Here is a 20,065-nt window from a genome sequence, read left to right as displayed (position 1 = left end):
ATTCAGCTCATTAAGCCCACTTCATCTAGAGTCCAGGTATAATTGCTATCAATGATTTCCATCTCTCACCATTCACTGATCCTTACCTTAAGGAATACTAATTTCCTTCCTCGATTGACCCGAAAGAAAAAGCAAGCAGCGTTACTAGCTTTCCCTATAACTCTCAATCCTGCTTAACAGCTGTTGACCCAGCTCCTTTTTAAAGGTGCCAAGAAGAAAGGTCCGTATTGGTTTTGCAGACATTGAAGCCCCAAAACTGACATATAGGCACATCATATTGGCAAGAAAGGCCACTTTCACCCATCAGCTTTTATTGCAAAAGCAAATGCAAAGCTCTTCACCCATCCACTGAAGATTCCTGGAACAGAAGTGAAACCAAACAGAAGTACTGCATATGAATACCTTAATCGCTGGTAGTTCATGATTGAAGCAAAATCATTGAATCATGAACAGCAAAATAACTATTCTGAGCAGGATGGGCCAGCTCAGTCAGGGTAGCCTTGAGGAGGAATTCGTTGAGTGTATCCGTGATAGTTTTCTTGAACAGTATGTAATGGAACCGAGGGAGCAAGCTATCCTAGATCTAGTACTGTGTAATGAGACAGGAATAATTAATGACCTCATGGTTAGGGATCCTCTTGGAAGGAGTGATCACAGTATGGTTGAATTTAGAATACAGATGGAGAGTGTGAAGATAAAATCCAATACCAGGGTCCTGCGCTTGAACAAGGGGGACTACAATAGAATGAGGGAGGACTTGGCTAAAGTGGACTGGAAACAAAGATTTTATGGTGGGACAGTTGACGAGCAGTGGAGGACTTTCAAAGCAATTTTTCAAAGTGCTCAGCAAAAGTATATTCCAGTGAAAAGGAAGGACTGGAAGACAAGGGGTAATCTGCCATGGGTGTCTAAGGAAATAAGGGAGGCTATCAAATTGAAAAAGAAGGCATACAAAGTGGCCAAAAGCAGCATGAAACTAGAAGATTGGGAAAACTTTTAAGGTCAACAGAAAGCTACAAAAAAGAGCTATAAAGAAAGGTAAGATGGAACATGAGAAAAAACTAGCACAGAATATAAAGACTGATAGCAAAAGTTTCTATAAATATATAAAACGAAAAAGAGTGGCTAAAGTAAACGTTGGTCCTTTAGAGGATGAGAAGGGGAATTTAGTTATGGGATATGATGAAATGGCCGAGGCATTGAACAGGTATTTTGTATTGGTCTTCACAGTGGAGGACATTAATAACATGCCAGTAATTGACAAAGAGACGAACGTAGGTGAGGACCTGGGAACAATCGTTATTACGGAAGAGGTAGTGTTGGGCAAGCTAATGGAGCTAAGGATTGATAGGTCTCCTGGCCCTGATGGAATGCATCCCAAGGTACTAAAAGAGATGGCGGGAGAAATAGCAGGTGCACTGGCGGTAATTTTCCAAAATTCGCTGGACTCTGGGGTAGTCCCAGTTGATTGGAAAAAAGCAGATGTGGCGCCACTGTTTAAAAAGGGAGGTAGACAAAAGATGGGGAATTATAGATCGATTAGCTTAACCTCTGTAGTGGGGAAGATGCTTGAGTCTATTATCAAGGAAGAAATAGCAGGGCATCTCAATAGAAATTGTCCCGTTGGGCAGACGCAGCATGGGTTCATGAAGGGCAGGTCATGCTTGACAAATCTTTTGGAATTCTATGATGACATTACGAGCAAGGTGGACAATGGGGACCCAGTGAATGTGGTGTACCTAGATTTCCAAAAGGCCTTCGACAAGGTGCCGCACAAGAGGCTGCTGCATAAGATAAGGATGTATGGCGTCAGGGGTAAAGTATTAGCATGGATAGAGGACTGGTTGACTAACAGGAAGCAGAGAGTGGGGATAAATGAGTGCTATTCTGGTTGCCAATCAGTCACTAGTGGTGTGCCTCAGGGATCGGTGTTGGGACCGCAATTATTTACAATTTATATAGATGATTTGGAGTTGGGGACCACGTGTAGGGTGTCAAAGTTTGCAGATGACACTAAGATGGGTGGCAGAGCAAAGTGTGCAAATGACTGTGAAACTTTGCAGAGGAACATAGATACATTGAGTGAGTGGGCAAAGATCTGGCAGATGGAATACAATGTTAATAAATGTGAAGTCATTCATTTCGGTAGGAGTAACAGGAAAAAGGATTATTACTTGAATGGTTAAAAAGTTGCAGCATGCTGCTATGCAGAGGGACCTAGGTGTCCTTGTGCATGAATCGCAGAAGGTTGGTCTGCAGGTACAGCAAGTAATTAGGAAGGCAAATGGAATTTTGTCCTTCATTGCTAAAGGGATTGAGTTTAAAAGCAGAGAGAGGTTATGTTGCAGCTGTATAAGGTACTGGTGAGGCCGCACCTGGAGTACTGTGCAGTTTTGGTCTCCTTACTTGAGAAAGGATATACTGGCACTGGAGAGGGTGCAGAGGAGGTTCACTAGGTTGATTCCTGAGTTGAGGGGGTTGGTTTATGAGGAGAGACTGAGTAGATTGGGATTATATTCACTGGAGTTCAGAAGAATGAGGAGGGATCTTATAGAAACATATAAAATCATGAAGGGAATAGATAAGATACAAGTAGAGAGGATGCTTCCACTGGCAGGTGAAGCTAGGACAAGAGGGCATAGCCTCAAGATTAGAGGGAGCAGATTTAGGACTGAATTAAGAAGGAACTTCTTCACCCAGAGGGTTGTTAATCTATGGAATTCCTTGCCCAGTGAAGTAGTTGACGCTTCTTCAGTAAACGTCTTTAAAGCTAAGGTAGATATCTTTTTGAACAATAAAGGAATTAAGGGATACAGTAGGAGCACGGGTAAGTGGATCTGAGTCCACGAAAAGATCAGCCATGATCTTATTGAATGGCGGAGCAGGCTCGAGGGGCCGGACGGCCTACTCCTGCTCCTAGTTCTTATGATCTTATACTCCATGGTGTTTAGAAAAATGAGAGGTGATTTTATTGAAACATGTAAGATTCTGAAGGTGCTTAACAGGGTAGTTGCTGAGAGAATGTTTCTGCTTGTGGAGAAATCTAGAACTGGGGACACAGTTTCAAAATAAGGGGTCTCCCTTTTAAGACGGATATGATGAGGAATTTGTTCTCTCAAAGGGTCGCTAGTGTTTGGAATTCTCTTCCCCAGCAAGCAGTGGAGGTTGGGTCATTGAATAAATTCAAGACTGAGTTAGACAGGTTTTTGATCTATAAGAGAGTCAAAGTTATTGGGGGGGTGGGGTGGGGGCAGGTAGGAAAGTGGAGTTGAGGACACAATCAGATCAGCCATGATCTTATTAAATGGTGGAGCAGGTTTGAGGGGCCGAATGGCCTCGCCTGCTCCTATCTCTTATGTTCGCATGTTAATTTCACTGTATTCTGAATTTTATTTTACACATCTGGGAATCAACTTTATACACAATGTTAAGCCATGTATAATATGTTGCAAATATTTGTATTTTCTTTTGATATAATTATAAAATAATGTAAAGTCTTAAGACATTTGAAGTCATCTGAAAGAGAATTGTAGCCTCTTCAAGTTACAGTTCAGCTTAATGCAGTCCAGAGCTGATTTGGTACCAATGTGGCGTGTGTGCGCATGCAAAACAAAATTAGTGGAATACCCTCTTCCACAATATGACTAACTCATCCCCAACTATTCAGGACTTTGTACATTCACATCCATAATGTGCATACCATATAAACAGGTGTTCTCTCTTTCACAATTGGATGATATGGGGGGAAATAAACAGTCCAGTCTTCATCAGACTATGTTGACTACTCAGCTAATGAGGCACAAATGACACGATTTCAGAGGCAACACCACCATGGATTATGATTTAGCGGTATTAAACTAGAGGAAATCAATGGCCCGGATTTTGTAGTCAGCGGTGAAACGACAGCGCTCTTAAAGAAAGCTTCCCACAAAAATCTAGCAATCTCTGTAACGTGAATTTCACCTTTCCCAACATTAATTGGAATCTGGCATCAAGTCAAGGGGATTTCCAGACAACCAGCAACAGCAATATCTTCAAGCAGGGTAAGCAGCCAATCACATTCAAATATTCTTACAGATCACAAACCAGAAAGTAAATTGCATTGAGTAATCTTCACTTTTTATAAATCTTACAGAGATTGAAATAAATGACTGGAACAATTATTAGAAGCTGAAATATTAAACATTTTTTAAAAAAGTATTAAAAAACTTAGCATTATCAGAATGGAAAAATTTAACATTACACAAATATAAAATTAGATTTCCAGGGCTAGAGAGGTTCTTCAACTGTAGTTATGACTTAGTACACTGTTAAAAAACAAGTTACACCTCATCAACAAGGCCTAACCTTTTCAGAGGATTTTGACAGCGATATTACAGCGCAAGAGAGGAAGTTCATATCAGTTCAGTGATTTCTAATTGATTGCAGTCTGCGGGGGCTTCAACCTACAGAGAAGTGTAGAATCACTGGCATCAACTTTTGGATTTCCGCGTTTAACTGCGCACGTGCAGACTAGAGATGTTGCTGTCAGTTTCTGAGCAGCAATGATGCCAAATGCTGACAGTTTTGGTGTCATTACTACCAGAAAATCTAGACCATTATATATGTCTTTACACCACAAATTTCAGTTTACAAGGACATCATTCTTAAAAAGTGCAAGAGAATAAGGTACATTTACATAATGCTGCAAAGTATTTTTAAAAATCTAAATAGCTTTCAAACTTGAATACAAACTGCAATAGGACATAGTCATTTGAAGGCATTTCCTGTGTGGTGTCATGTCTTTGGTAATAATATTTAAGAAATCATTTCAAATTATTTGTCATATTCCTCCAGTACATACCCTGAAATCCTGAGACAATCTGAACAACGTCTTCATACACCATTAAGGTTGCTGACCGTTCAGGATGTAGAAGCAGGCTCACAGATGAAAACACTGGCAAAGAAATAAATTAAAATATATATGTATATTAACTGGGTCCTCACTTTTTTTGCAAGAAAAAAAAACTTCAAAAAATACCCATTCTGCAAAAGTTGCATCAATACAAACAACTTATGAACATTTTACTCATTAAATTTAGAATGATTATTAATTTAGATGGCAAATAGGTTGCCTAAGTCATCATACTACATCATGGAGAACTGTTTTGCACTATCTTGCAATTTACAACTGAAGGGCATGACAGCATCATGGACGACTGGCAACTCATAATTCTATGAATAACCGTATCAGTACACTGGCTCCAGACAAGTTCTTTCCAGCCTGTGAATTAATGCTTTCCATCTGATTAATTTTTAATGATAAAGGTTACAAGGTCATTGTTTATAGACTCTCCAGGCTCCCTTTGGTCTATTGAATTCATCTAACCAACATTTTGAATGTAAACTTAAGAAGAAAATTCAGGATTACATTGCACCCTACAATCTGATCATCCTCCTCCTTGGATAATATAATTCAAGAAACATCCAGTAACTGACTTCCTAATCTTTTTCTTGGAAAAATATAAAGCATTTCAATTATTAGAAAACGTAATGAAAAGATAAGTTGTTTATAAATTTGCTTTAAAATAAGTTAGGGGCCAATGTTCATTATTCCCAGTCTCCCCCATCCCGAAAGGTAATTATTTGTACGCCTCACCTTCTCGTTCAGACTCGTCTTTTAGCTATTAATTAGCACAATTTAAATTAGATTAATTAATGCACATTTTAGTGTTAGAATTGATCAATGCTAGAGTTTAAAATTTTCAGCACTATTTTGCAAAGGTGAAACTGAACTGCTACATAAATGATTCATCTAATCAATACCTGGCATGACTAACTATGCTAGTATTATCGTAACTATTTCAATTTCTGGAATTTTCCTTTACAGAGTCACCAATCTGGTCTTGCTTAGCAGAGAAATGCACTGCAAATGTTTTAGCTTTGTATTATTCCAGCTGCAATTGTTTAGGATGTAAAGCTAGTGTGCCTAATGGACAACTTTCAAGAGTATTGCCAACAGCAGCAATGACTGCAAATATTGGACATATTTGTATTGACAGCAGAAGGCATTTTTGAATGACTCAATTTGCTCCTTCCTCCACCTGCCCTTTCAAACCTATAAACACTTGTTGACCTATAACATTTATATAAAATTAAAAATGGGAAAGGAGGAGGCTTTGACAACTGATGCCTATAAAACTGGGCTTGCGGATAAGCCCTGAAAGTTGGACAAACTTGGATTGTCTAGATTCTCAGTTTTCATTTGGAACTTGAATTTTTAGATGGTAATCAGTTATATCAAATTGGTTTCTGGTTTGGAAGCATAATGATTGTTTTCTGTGTTTACTTTGTGGATGATCTCTGCTGACAGAAGATCAGTACCACCATACAGCTATCTTGAACCAATCATAAATCAATTTAGAACAGTACATTCACATCTCCCAAGGCCTCCCCAAGCCATATCTCATTCAAGCTTGACAAGGAAAACAGATCAGAAGTGTCAGATAGAAAAAGGAGATGGAGATCATGAGAGCTAGATAGAAAAGCAAGAGGGGGAGAGATCATGAGAGCTAGAACCTGTGAGAGAATGAAAGAGTAAAATGAGAGAAGAATCAAGAAGAATCACGCAACCAAACAAAAAAATCTAGCTCCCCACACTGCCTCCCCCTACCTTTCTCAAAAGCACTCAGCCTCTGCTTTGTCAACTTCGTTGAAACTGGGAACACCTATGTGGAAACTTGTGGACAAGAACCCATACCCTATTGGAGTGGTTCTCAAAGTGTGATCCATGGGGCTGATCCAAAATACAAGTCAATGACGTGCAATGCCACGACCGAGGTCATATCAGAACCCTCATCCCCATCACTTGTATGGTGTCACACAATCAGACCGTCTCCCACATGTACGGCACAAGTCATCATAAGCGCGAGCAACAACAATGTAGTTTTCTTAGCAAGATTTATGTTGCTGTTACTACATACAACTGCAGGATCAAATTTTCAACACTTGTGGAGCTGAAAACAAAGGAGGAACTGCTGAAAGTGGAGCCCAACATGAGACTGAAGCTCTCCAGCCTTGAAACAGACATCACCTCATTGGTGCCTCATCAAAAGCAGCACCATTCTTAATGTTATTTCTGATGTTTTATTGCGGTGGTAAATTATTGCAAGTGGGGTAGGACCGGTAGGTGCCTTTTGCCCTGCCTAAGTAGTTTTATTTTATTTTTTTTATTTAGAGATACAGCACTGAAACAGGCCCTTCAGCCCACCGAGTCTGTGCTGACCAACAACCACCCATTTATACTAACCCTATAGTAATCCAACATTCCTACACTAGGGGCAATTTACAATGGCCAATTTACCTATCACCTGCAAGTCTTTTGGCTGTGGGAGGAAACCGGAGCACCCGGCGAAAACCCACGCGGTCACAGGAAGAACTTGCAAACTCCACACAGGCAGTACCCAGAATTGAACCCGGGTCCCTGGAGCTGTGAGGCTGCGGTGCTAACCACTGCGCCACTGTGCCGCCCATGCAGACGAAAAAGTTTGAGAACCACTATCCTATTGCAAGGTGGTATTACATGTTGCAGTACCACCTTATAATTGAGGGAAAATGTTTGACATGCATATGGCAGATCTGCTCTAACAATAGGTACTGAGAAGTAAGGTATAAAAGTTTACACAGATGCATGGCTAGCAACACCTTTTTTTTGCAATTAGCCTGATGCTAATTTAAGTACAAGTGACACATTTTATTGCCAGCTTACAGAAAGCTGATCTAATCAGAGTTCCAAGTTCCAATGTTCACAAATGCACTGGTAGAATGTGAAAGTCAGCACAGCACTGTCCTTGTACACTGGCACAAATGAGTTGAATGGAGGGTGGGGGGTTGCGGCTGTGCTTCAGTTCTACACAAGGTTTCTTTGATCACAGGCAGGTCCTTACGTTCATGAAATGCTGCGCCAAAGATAGGAATGCAATACTGGAATTAGATGCTTATAAGCATTTTGGAGAGCAGGTTACTCTCAAAGGAGCTAGTTTTTGATGAGCATTAGCAGAGAAGGATGTTCTCTGTTAAGGAATTGTGCAAAATGATCACAAAAAGATGTAAAATAATTGTTTTATGCATCAATCATTTTCCAACAAGACTATAATCTGTAAGCACAATATGTCACAGATGGCCAATAAGAGCACTCAGACAGATTGCAACAGTATTGAGTACTTGCATTAAGTGAAATACTTTCATCAAGTGCCAAGACTTCTAGGCTCACTCACTGGGTTAGAAGCTTATTCGCACCTATCCTCCATTGATCTTCTACCAGCTGTCTACTCAATCCTGTGAGAGCACAGGCTCCAAGGCTGTCCACTTAGCTCAGTTGTCAGCATCCTCATCTCTTGGTCAGACGCTTGTTGATTTGAACCATATAATCACAGACTTCAACTCATAACCTAAGGTGCTGGACAGCTGGTCTGTCAAAAAACTCCCCTGCTCTTCTTCAAAATAGTGCCATGGTATCTTTTACATCCACTGAACAAGAAAATGGGGCCTCGGTTTAACGTTTCAATCCAAAAGATGGCACCTCCAACAGCGCAATGCTCCTTCAGTATGGCACTGGAGTGTCAGCCTTGATGAAACGATGATCAAGATGATACGGTGTAATGAGGTAGGATTAATAAGAGATATCGTAGTTAAGGATCCTCTAGGGGGTAGCGATCACAACATGGCAGAATTTCAAATTCAGTTTGAGGACGAGCAACTCGGGTCTCAAACCAGTGTCCTCAACTTAAACAAGGGCAGTTACAGAGGTATGAAGAAAGAGTTGTCCTGGGAAAATAGACTAAGGGGAAGATCAGTGGATGAGCAGTGGCAGACATTTAAGTAGATATTTCATAACGCTCAGCAAAAAATTATCCTGGTCAAAAAGAAGGACTCGATGAGAAAGATGAACCACCCATGGTTAACAAATGGGGTCTAGGAGAGTATCCAATCAAAAACTAAGGCATACAAAGCGGCGAAAGCTAGTGGTAGGCCAGAGGATTGGGATTTTTTTTAGGAACCAGCAGTGGATGAATAAAAAGCTAATAAAAAGGGAGAAAACTGATTATGAAAGTAAATTGGCAAGAAATATAAAAACAAACAGCAAGAGCTTCTACAGGTATATAAAAAGAGAGTAGCTAAAGTGAGCGTGGGACCCTTGGAGGATGCGACTGGAGAATTGATAATGGGGAACAAGGAAATGAAAGAAAATTTAAACCAATATTTTGCATCGGTCTTCACGGTGGAGGACACTATAAACATCCCACAGATATCAGATAAGCAAGGAGCTAATAGGAGGAACGATCTTGTAACAGTCTCTATCATGAAGGACAAAGTATTTGACAAACTAATGGGTCTAAAGGCAGACAAGTCGCCAGGACCTGCATCCAAGAGTTTTAAAGGAAGTGGCCACAGAGATAGTGGAGGCATTGGCCGAAATATTCCAGAACGCACTGGATTCCGGGAGGGTCCCAGCAGATTGGAAAACCGTTAATGTGACACCCCTGTTCAAGAAGGGAGGGAGACAAAAAGCAGGAAACTATAGACCAGTCAGCCTAACATCGGTCATTGGGAAAATGCTAGAGTCCATTATTAAGGAAGAAATCACAGAACATTTAGAAAAGCTTAACGCAATCAGAGTCGACATGGTTTTGCGAAAGGGAAATTATGTTTGACAAATTTGCTAGAGTTCTTTGAGGATACAACAAGCAGAGTTGATAAAGGGGAACTGGTAGATGTAGTGTATTTGGATTTCCAGAAGGCATTTGATAAGATGCCACATAAAAGATTATTGCACAAAATAGGAGCTCAGGGTATTGGGGGTAATGTATTATTAGCATGGATTGAGCATTGGTTAACTCACAGAAGACAGAGAGTCGGGACTAATGGGTCTTTTTCAGATTGGAAAGATGTAACTGGTGGAGTACCACAAGGATCAGTCCTAGGGCCTCAATTATTTACTATCTATATTAATGACTTGGAGGAGGGGGCAGAGTGTAATATATCCAAATTTGCTGATGATACAAAAATAGATGGGCGGGCATGTTGTGATGAGGACATAAGGAATCTGCAAGGGGATATAGATAGGTTGAATGAGTGGGCAAAAACTTGGCAGATGGAGTTTAATGTAGGAATGTGTGAGGTCATGCACTTTGGCAGGAAGAATCAAAAGGCAGACTATTATTTAATTGGAGAGAGACTCTAAAAAAGTGCAGCACAGAGGAATCTGGGTGTTCTTGTGCATGAAATACAAAAAGTTAGCATGCAGGTACAGCAAGTAATTAAGAAGGCAAATAGAAATTTGGCCTTTATTGCTAGGGGGTTGGAGTTTAAAAATAGGGAAGTCTTGTTATAACTGTACAGGGTGTTGGTGAGGCCGCACCTGGAGTATTGTGTACAGTTTTGGTCCCCGTATTTAAGAAAGGATATACTGGCATTGGAGGCAGTTCAAAAGAAATACACTAGACTGATTCCTGGGATGAAGGGGCTGCCTTATCAAGAATGGCTAAACAGGTTAGGCCTTTATTCATTGGAGTTTAGAAGAATGAGGGGTGATTTTATTGAAATGTACAAGATTCTGAGAGGGCTTGACAGGATAGATATTGAGAAGATGTTTCCACCAGTGGAGGAATCTCAAACTAAGGGACATAGTTACAGAATAAAGGGACACTCATTTAAAACTGAGATGAGAAGGAATTTGTTCTCTCAGAGGGTGGTGAATGTCTGGAATTCTCTACCCCAGAGTTGTGGAGGCTAGATCACTGAAAGTATTTAAAGAGGAAGTAGATAGATTTTTGAAACATTGGGGAGTTGAGGGCTATGAGGAGCTGGCATGAAAGAGGAGTTGAGGACTGGGGCAGATCAGCCATGATCCTATTGAATGGCAGGGCAGGCTTGAGGGGCCGAATGGCCTACTCCTGCTCCTAATTCTAATTCATGTCACACAGACTCTGTGCGACTCAGGTGGGTGTTAAAAATAAATTATGGCACTATTTTAAGAGGAGGGAGTGTTCCTGGTTGCAAATTTTCATCTTCAGGGCCTCTGGTGCATAGTACATGTCAGGAACTTGGCCATGTCTTCCATACTTTCCATCCACTGATTTTAACTGAGCTCCGGGAGCACTGAAAATGATAATTTACCTTGACTACCAATGTCATAAAGGGAAAAGCAAATTACATTTACAAATTCTGCAAGCCAGTGAGGACCAGCTGTTACAACAAAGTAAAAATAAAAGAAAATGTATTGATCTGGCCCCTCATCACCGAAGTGATTGCCGCAACATCACAGAAGTACCGAAGTGTTTCACAATTTTTGAAATATAGTCTGTTATGTGGTTAAATTACAGTAATGAAAGTAATAGTATGGTTTGTGCGTCAGTTGGTAACACTCTCACCTTCAGTCACAAGGGTCCGAGGTAAAGTCTTGAGGACTTTAGCACAAAAATCAAGGCTGACACTCCAGTGCCATACTGAAGGAGTGTTACACTGTCGGAGGTGCCATCTTTTGGATTGAAACGTTAAACCGAGGCCCCATTTTCCTCTTCGGGTCAATGTAAAAGATCCCAAGGCACTATTTCGAAGAAGAGGAGGGGAGTTTTATCTTAAATAATTATTTCATAGGATGTGGGCGTCATTGGCAAGGCCAGCATTTGTTGCCCATCCCTGTTTGCTCTTGACAACTGAGTGGCTTGCTAGGTCCTTTCAGAGGATGCTTGAGAATCAACCGCATTGCTGTAGGTCTGGAGTCACACGTAGGCCAGACTAGGCAAGGACAGCTGATCTCCTTCTGTAAAAAGGACATTAGTGAACCGGGTTTTTATGACAATCAATGATAGCTTCATGGCATCATTACTGAGACTAGCTTTCAATTCCAGTTATCCCCGGTGACCTGGCCAAAATTTATCCCTCAATCAACATCACAAAAACAGAATATCTGGTCAGTATCAACATTGCTGTTTGTGGGAGATTGTTGTGTGCAATTTGGCTGCTGTGTTTCCTGCATTACAGCAGTGACTACACTTCCAAAGCATTTCATTGGCTATAAAGCGTTTTAGATGTCCAGTGGTCATGAAAAGCACTATACAAATACAAGTCTTTCTTTCATTAAATTTAACGGGAAGCACAAGCACTTTCCATAACTCCAATGACGGATGGAGTTTGAAAAATGAGATAGATAGAGAGATAGATAGATCACTACAGTGGAAAGTATTCCATCACACTCCTGACTTGTGCCTCATAGATGGTGGACAGGCTTTGGGGAGTCAGGAGGCGAGCTGCTCACTGCAGAATTCCCAGCTCTGACCTGTTCTTGTAGCCACAGTATTCATATCACTGCTCCAGTTATGTTTCTGGTCAATGGTAATTCCCAGGATGTTGATAGTGGGGGATTCAGCAATGGTAATGCCGTTGAATGTCAAATGGAGATGGTTGGATATTCTCTTACTTGAGATGGTCATTGCCTGGCACTTGTGTGGCACGAATGTTACTTGCCACTTATCAGCCCAAGCCTGACTTTTGTCCAGGTCTTGCTACATATGGACACAGACTGCTTCAGTATCTGTGGATACTAAATGGTACTGAACACTGCAATCATCAGCGAACATCCCCCTTCTGACCTTATGATAGAGGGAAGATCATTGATGAAGCAGCTGAAGATGGTTCGGTCTAGGGCACTACCCTAAGGAACTCCTGCAACAATGTCTTGAGGCTGAGATTATTGGCCTCCAACAAGGACAACCATCTTCCTTTTTGCTCGCTATGACTCCAACTGGGAGAGTTTCAAAACATATATGGTTTCAAAAGTGCAAGCCACTGTCTCCAGGACTGTCATTGACCTCATCTCCTCTGGAGATCTTCCCTCTACAGTTACCCATCTCATAGTCCTGCAATCCCAGACAGTCTGCTTTTACTTCCTTCCAAAATCCACAAACAGGACTGTCCCGGTGGACATATTGTTTCAGCCTGTTCGTGCCCCACTGAATTTATTTCTTCCTATCTTGACTTTTTTCCTCCTCAGTCCAGTCTCTTCCCACCTACATCCGTGACTCTTCTGACTCCCAATGTAATTTCAACAATTTCCAGTTTCCTGACCCTAACCACCTCCTCTTCACTATGGACATCCAATCGCTCTACATCTCCATCCCCCCATCAGGAAAGTCTGAGGGTTCTCGGCTATTTCCTTGAACAGGGGCCTAACCAGTCCCCATCCACCACCACCCTCCTCCGCCTGGCTAAACTTGTTCTCGCTTTGAACAACAACTCCTTCAACTCCACTCACTTCCTCCATGGGTCCTAGTTATACCTGTCTTTTTGTGGGGTATTACGAACATTCCTTGTTCCAGTCCTACTCAGGCCCCCTCCCCCAACTCTTTTTCCCGGTACGGTGATGACTGTATCGGTGCCGTTTCCTGCTCTCGCCCCAAACTGGAAAACCTCATTAACTTTGCTTCTAATTTCCGCTCTTCTCTCAACTTCACATGGTCCACCTCCAACACTTCCCTTCCCTTCCTCAACTTCTCTGTCTCCATCTCTGGGGATAGGCTGTCCACTAATATTCATTATAAGCCCACCAACTCCCACAGCTACCTGACTACACTTCCTCACACCCTGCCCCTGTAAAGGATTCCATTCCATTCTCCCAATTTCTCCGTCTCCGACGCATCTGTTCTGATGATGCTACCTTCGACAACAGCGCTTTTGATATGTCTTCCTTTTTCCTCAACTGTGGACTTCCCCCCCCCCCCCACCACTATGGCTGACAGGCCCCTCAACCATGTCTGACTCGTTTCCCACACTTCTGCCCTCACCCCTTCCCCTCCCTCCCAGAACTGCGACAGGGCACCCCTTGTCCTCACTTTCCACTCAGCAGCTTCCACTTCCAAAGAATCATCCTCTGCCATTTCCGCCACCTCCAGCATGATGTCACCACCAAACACATCCTCCCTTCCCCTTCCCTGACAGCATTCCAAAGGAATCGTTCCCTCTGTGACACCCTGATCCACTCCTTCATCAGCTCATTCCCCTCCCATGCAATCGCAGAAGGTGTAATAGCTGCCCTTTTACCTCCTCTCTCCTCACTATCCAAAGCCTCAAACACTCCTTTCAGGTGAAGCAGCAACTTACTTGTACTTCTTTCAATTTAGTATACTGTATTCACTGCTCACGCAGTTGCCTCTACATTGGGGAGACCAAACGCAGAATGGGTGACCGCTTTGCGGAACACCTCCGCTCAATCCACAGGTATGACCCCGAGCTTCCGGTTGCTTGCCATTTTAATGCACCAACATTTCTGTCCTTGACGTGTTGCAATGTTCCAGTGAACCTCAACACAAGCTCCAGGAACAGTACCTCACCTTCCGATTAGGCACTCTAAAGCCTTCTTGTCTCAACATTGAATTCAATAATTTCAGAGCATGACTGCCCTTTAAAAAATTTTATTTTTCAACCATCTGCCTGTTGTAAATTTGGTTTTTCATGTTTGTGCCTTTGGACAGAGCTGTTCTTTAGTCTGCCATTAACACTCTTTCTGGACTCTGTCTTTGAATACAACTATTAGCACTCCCTTTGCCTTTGTTCCGTGGCATCTTTGGCATTTAATCTCTCCTGCCCTCTGCCCTATCACACACCTTCCTTTTTGTTTTTCTTCTCCCCTCCCCCTTTTCACTTGCTTTGTTAGTTCTGAGGAAAGGTCACAGACCTGTAACGTTATTTCCAGCACTTTGTTTTTATTTCAGATTTCCAGCATCCATAGTATTTTGCTTTTATTTACACATCTTTACGCTGCCTGAGGGTAGTCTATTAATTAATTTGTTATTTTTGTAAATAGCCACTGCTCACTGTTAGCTTTTCGGACTTTTGTAGAAGAAGCATGTTTAATTTAACTGTAACTGACTGTGTACTGTTGCAATCTAAGAACCTGCAACTTCTGGTGCATTTCATGCACATCAATAAGTTGTGCCAAATAGCAAGAAATTTACGTTATTTGACATGAAATGGGTAAACCTTTATGGTCTATGAAAGCTGTCTTATAATATGATTCTGATAGTATTTTATATACTACTTTTAAAAAACTTTTTATATAGTTATGATGCAAAGAATAGGGTCTATTTGTTGAATTTGTGGATGGTAGTGACAATTATCAGCGAGTTTCCTGGATGTTGCAGATGTTAGGCATGAGTTACTGTTAATATTAAAAGCAAGATCCTTCTATACTGAAAGTGCAGTTGCCAGTAGACAACATGGGATTCCTTCTCTGACATTTAGAGTCCCTTGAAGAATAACTGCAGCATGTACAACACAATTGCAAGGGGAGGCAGTGGTGTCGTGGTAATGTCACTGAACTAGTAATCCAGAGGCCCAGGCTAATGCTCTGGGGACACGGGGTCAAATCCCACCACGGTGGCTAGTGGAATTTAAATTCAATTAATGAATATGTTCAATTAATTAATAAAAAATCTAGAATTGAAATCTAGAGTCTGTAATGGTGCCATGAAATGATCATTGATTGTCATAAAAACCCATCTAATTCAGAAATGTCCTTTAGGGAAGGAAATCTGCCATCCTTACCTGGTCTGGCCTACATGTGACTCCAGACCCACAGCAATGCATTTGACTCTTGATTGCCCTCTGAAATAGCTGAGCAAACCACTCAGTTGTCATGGGCAATGAGGATTGGGCAACAAATGCTGGCCTTGCTAGCGACGCCCACATCCCATGAAAGAATAAAACAAGTACAGTACCTTCAGGCACTCAGTATCATGATTTGTGCAAGATGTACTTATTGATAGATCTGTGCTCTAGTTTTAAATTAATTTTTAATATAGCTGAAAACCATGTGGGAAGTTGTGTGTGGAATCAGAGGAGATCGGGGAAGCGTTAAATAAATATTTTTCGTCAGTATTTACAGTAGAGAAAGAAAATGTTGTTGAGGAGAATACGGAGATTCAGACTACTAGGCTAGATGGGATTGAGGTTCACAAGGAGGAGGTGTTAGCAATTTTGGAAAGTGTGAAAATAGATAAGTCCCCTGGGCCAGATGGGATTTATCCTAGGATTCTCTGGGAAGCCAGGGAGGAGATTGCAGAGCCTTTGTCCTTCATCTTTATGTCGTCATTGTCGACAGGAATAGTGCCGGAAGACTGGAGGATAGCAAATGTTGTCCCCTTGTGCAAGAAGGGGAGTAGAGGCAGCCCTGGTAATTATAGACCTGTGAGCCTTACTTCGGTTGTGGGTAAAATGTTGGAAAAGATTATAAGAGACAGGATTTATAATCATCTTGAAAAGAATAAGTTCATTAGCGATAGTCAGCACGGTTTTGTGACGGGTAGGTCGTGCCTCACAAACCTTATTGAGTTTTTCGAGAAGGTGACCAAACAGGTGGATGAGGGTAAAGCAGTGGATGTGGTGTATATGGATTTCAGTAAGGCGTTTGATAAGGTTCCCCACGGTAGGCTATTGCAGAAAATACGGAAGTATGGGGTTGAAGGTGATTTAGAGCTTTGGATCAGAAATTGGCTAGCTGAAAGAAGACAGAGGGTGGTGGTTGATGGCAAATGTTCATCCTGGAGTTTAGTTACTAGTGGTGTACCGCAAGGATCTGTTTTGGGGCCACTGCTGTTTGTCATTTTTATAAATGACCTGGAAGAGGGTGTAGAAGGGTGGGTTAGTAAATTTGCGGATGACACTAAGGTCGGTGGAGTTGTGGATAGTGCCGAAGGATGTTGTAGGGTACAGAGGGACATAGATTGGCTGCAGAGCTGGGCTGAGAGATGGCAAATGGAGTTTAATGCGGAAAAGTGTGAGGTGATTCACTTTGGAAGGAGTAACAGGAATGCAGAGTACTGGGCTAATGGGAAGATTCTTGGTAGTGTAGATGAACAGAGAGATCTTGGTGTCCAGGTACATAAATCCCTGAAAGTTGCTACCCAGGTTAATAGGGCTGTTAAGAAGGCATATGGTGTGTTAGCTTTTATTAGTAGGGGGATCGAGTTTCGGAGCCACGAGGTCATGCTGCAGCTGTACAAAACTCTGGTGAGGCCACACCTGGAGTATTGAGTGCAGTTCTGGTCACCGCATTATAGGAAGGATGTGGAAGCTTTGGAAAGGGTGCAGAGGAGATTTACTAGGATGTTGCCTGGTATGGAGGGAAGGTCTTACGAGGAAAGGCTGAGGGACTTGAGGTTGTTTTCGTTGGAGAGAAGGAGGAGGAGAGGTGACTTAATAGAGACATATAAGATAATCAGAGGGTTAGATAGGGTGGATAGTGAGAGTCTTTTTCCTCGGATGGTGATGGCAAACATGAGGGGACATAGCTTTAAGTTGAGGGGTGATAGATATAGGACAGATGTTAGAAGTAGTTTCTTTACTCAGAGAGTAGTAGGGGCGTGGAACGCCCTGCCTGCAACAGTAGTAGACTCGCCAACTTTAAGGGCATTTAAGTGGTCATTGGATAGACATATGGATGAAAATGGAATAGTGTAGGTCAGATGGTTTCACAGGTCGGCGCAACATCGAGGGCCGAAGGGCCTGTACTGCGCTGTAATGTTCTAATTCTAAAAAAAAAACAAAAATAAAATGAAACTGGTGCTTAAGTATATTTGGTAGAGCAAGGGAGAAACAAAGGACTGTCTCCAATATCCATTAGAATTCTGTTATGAACCTGTCCTACAAATGAAGGCACAGCATGCAACACCATACAGGTAAACAAAGGCAGTGTGGGCATCATGTCCTAAGGCAGAAATAAAGTTTAGTAAAGTTAACTTCATTTGTGCTTTTATTTCCCTTTACATTACAATTCTGGTTATCAAAACAAAGACTGAGTAAAGCTAAATCAATATAACCCAAGACATTAAAGGTCAAGTTCATGATACAAGTACTTGGGTGAATCAAATGTTATGCTTCTCACCAAATTCATTAGCAACTGCCTGTTCTTGTGCCAAATTTGCTATAGTTTGTACACCAATTACTAATTTTTAAACACAGATTGAGTGCACAAAGTTGTTCAATGTTCTCTTTAACTGAGACTATACAGTAGTTCCTTCCAATAAAAGGGGGAAAGAGAAGCATCACTCCCCCAAGACAGTTGAAGTTAGTACAGCAGCTAAAGAAAGTGAAAGCCCCAGAAAGATGCTACACTAACCAGGCAATGCTAAACTTTACTGAAAAGGCAGAAGAAACAACCTGTTGTATTTTTTTTCAAAAGTTTTGATTGGAAAACACTAGTTTTGAGAATGGGATTTAGAACATTTTCTGTAGAAGCATTCAACAGAAGATTTAAAAAAACGGATAGCAACCCTGGATTTCAGTGCATGCCATTCATTTCTTAGTGCAACTTCCAAACAGAGAGCTGATCAATGCTAATATTCCAACAGAACACTCCTTGATAATGGCCATTCTTCTTCCATATCTCAAAAAGAGGTTGGTAGCACAGAATCAACTCTGCAACATTTCTTTCAAACAATAACTTTAGAAAGCACAGATTCAGATTGTCAGTCACAAAATCACAGACTTTCAGCCAGTTTAAAAATGAGTAGTGTAAAAATTACAGTATGAAAATTCACTCCAGAACGCTGGTGGGAAACTGACAGAACTCCCAAGAAAACACACTGATCCAGTTGTACTTGACCTCAGCTTTTTCCAGGAGTTCCGTTACTGTCTGTAAGAAGTGAAACTTCCACCTGTTCCTTATGGGCAAGAGGTGGAGCCACAAGCATAGACTCCCTAAGGTAGGATTTCCCATTCCTGACTCTCATTTGGGATCCACCATTTGTCTAGTCATTTGTCTACGGCAGCGAGGCCTGGACAACGTATGTCAGCCAAGAGCGACATCTCAATTCATTCCATCTTCGCTGCCTCCGGAGAATCCTTGGCATCAGATGGCAGGACCGTATCTCCAACACAGAGGTCCTGGAGGCGGCCAACATCCCCAGCATATACACCCTACTAAGCCAGCGGCGCCTGAGATGGCTTGGCCATGTGAGCCGCATGGAAGATGGCAGGATCCCCAAGGACACATTGTACAGCGAGCTCGTCACTGGTATCAGACCCATCAGCCGTCCTTGTCTCCGCTTTAAAGACGTCTGCAAATGCGACATGAGGTCCTGTGACATTGATCACAAGTCGTGGGAGTCAGTTGCCAGTGATCGCCAGAGCTGGCGGGCAACCATAAAGGCGGGGCTAAAGCATGGCGAGTCAAAGAGACTTAGCAGTTGGCAGGAAAAAAGACAGAAGCACAAGGAGAGAGCCAACTGTGTAACGGCCCCGACAAACAATTTTATCTGCAGCGCCTGTGGAAGAGCCTGTCACTCTAGAATTGGCCTTTCTAGCCACTCCAGGCGCTGCTTCACAAACCACTGACCACCTCCAGGCGCTTACCCATTGTCTCTCGAGACAAGGAGGCCAAAGAAGAAGAAAGAAGGTATGCTGGTGAAAAGAGACATAACAGTATCCACAATGGGATTTTTAAAAATTCCTTCATGGGATGTGGGTGTTGCTGGCAAGGTCAGCATTTGTTGCCCATCCCTAATTGTCTTTGCTAGGCCATTTCAGAGGGCATTCAAAAGTCAACCACATTGCTGTGGGTCTGGAGTCACATGTAGGCCAGACCAGGTAAGGATGGAAGTTTTCCTTCCCTAAAAGGACATTAGTGAATCAGATAGATTTTTAAAACAATCGATGATAGTTTCATGACACCATTATTGAGACTGGCTTTTAATTCCAGATTTGTATTAAATAATTGAACTTTTTTTTTTGATTGAACTTAAATTCCACCAGCTGCCATGGTGGGGTTTGAACCCATGTCCCCAGGGCATTAGCTTGGACCTCTAGAATACTAGTTTAGTGACATTACCACAATGCCACCTTCTCCCCTATGTGGTCCTCACTAGTGAGGTTCAGATCAGGCAAGATGCCTGGGTCCCCAAATGTAACCAGGTTGGCTTCTTTATTGAGCGGTGTTGCCTGGGTAACTCTAACCATTGATGAGCAAGTGCTGAAGTTTCTGGTTTTCATGGGCCAGGTAATGTACCCAAAGTGGCATCGCCTCTGCCTG

The 20,065-nt window shown here is 42.0% G+C and overlaps 1 protein-coding gene across 2 annotated transcripts in view; it reads right to left on the bottom strand.

Moving 5' to 3' along the window:
• fam171a1 (family with sequence similarity 171 member A1) overlaps positions 1-20,065 on the bottom strand; it is a 263,890-nt gene that overhangs the window by 74,627 nt on the left and 169,198 nt on the right. For both annotated transcript variants that reach the window (XM_068012841.1, XM_068012851.1), the window contains exon 3: positions 4,844-4,936. In XM_068012841.1, the coding sequence (XP_067868942.1) occupies positions 4,844-4,936 (93 nt within the window). The remainder of the gene's footprint in view (positions 1-4,843; positions 4,937-20,065) is intronic.

Source organism: Heterodontus francisci, chromosome 2 (assembly GCF_036365525.1).
Source record: "Heterodontus francisci isolate sHetFra1 chromosome 2, sHetFra1.hap1, whole genome shotgun sequence".
NCBI classification, from domain to species: domain Eukaryota; kingdom Metazoa; phylum Chordata; class Chondrichthyes; order Heterodontiformes; family Heterodontidae; genus Heterodontus; species Heterodontus francisci.
The sequence above is the reverse complement of the archived record's forward strand: the minus strand, read 5'-3'. Positions and strand labels throughout refer to the sequence as shown.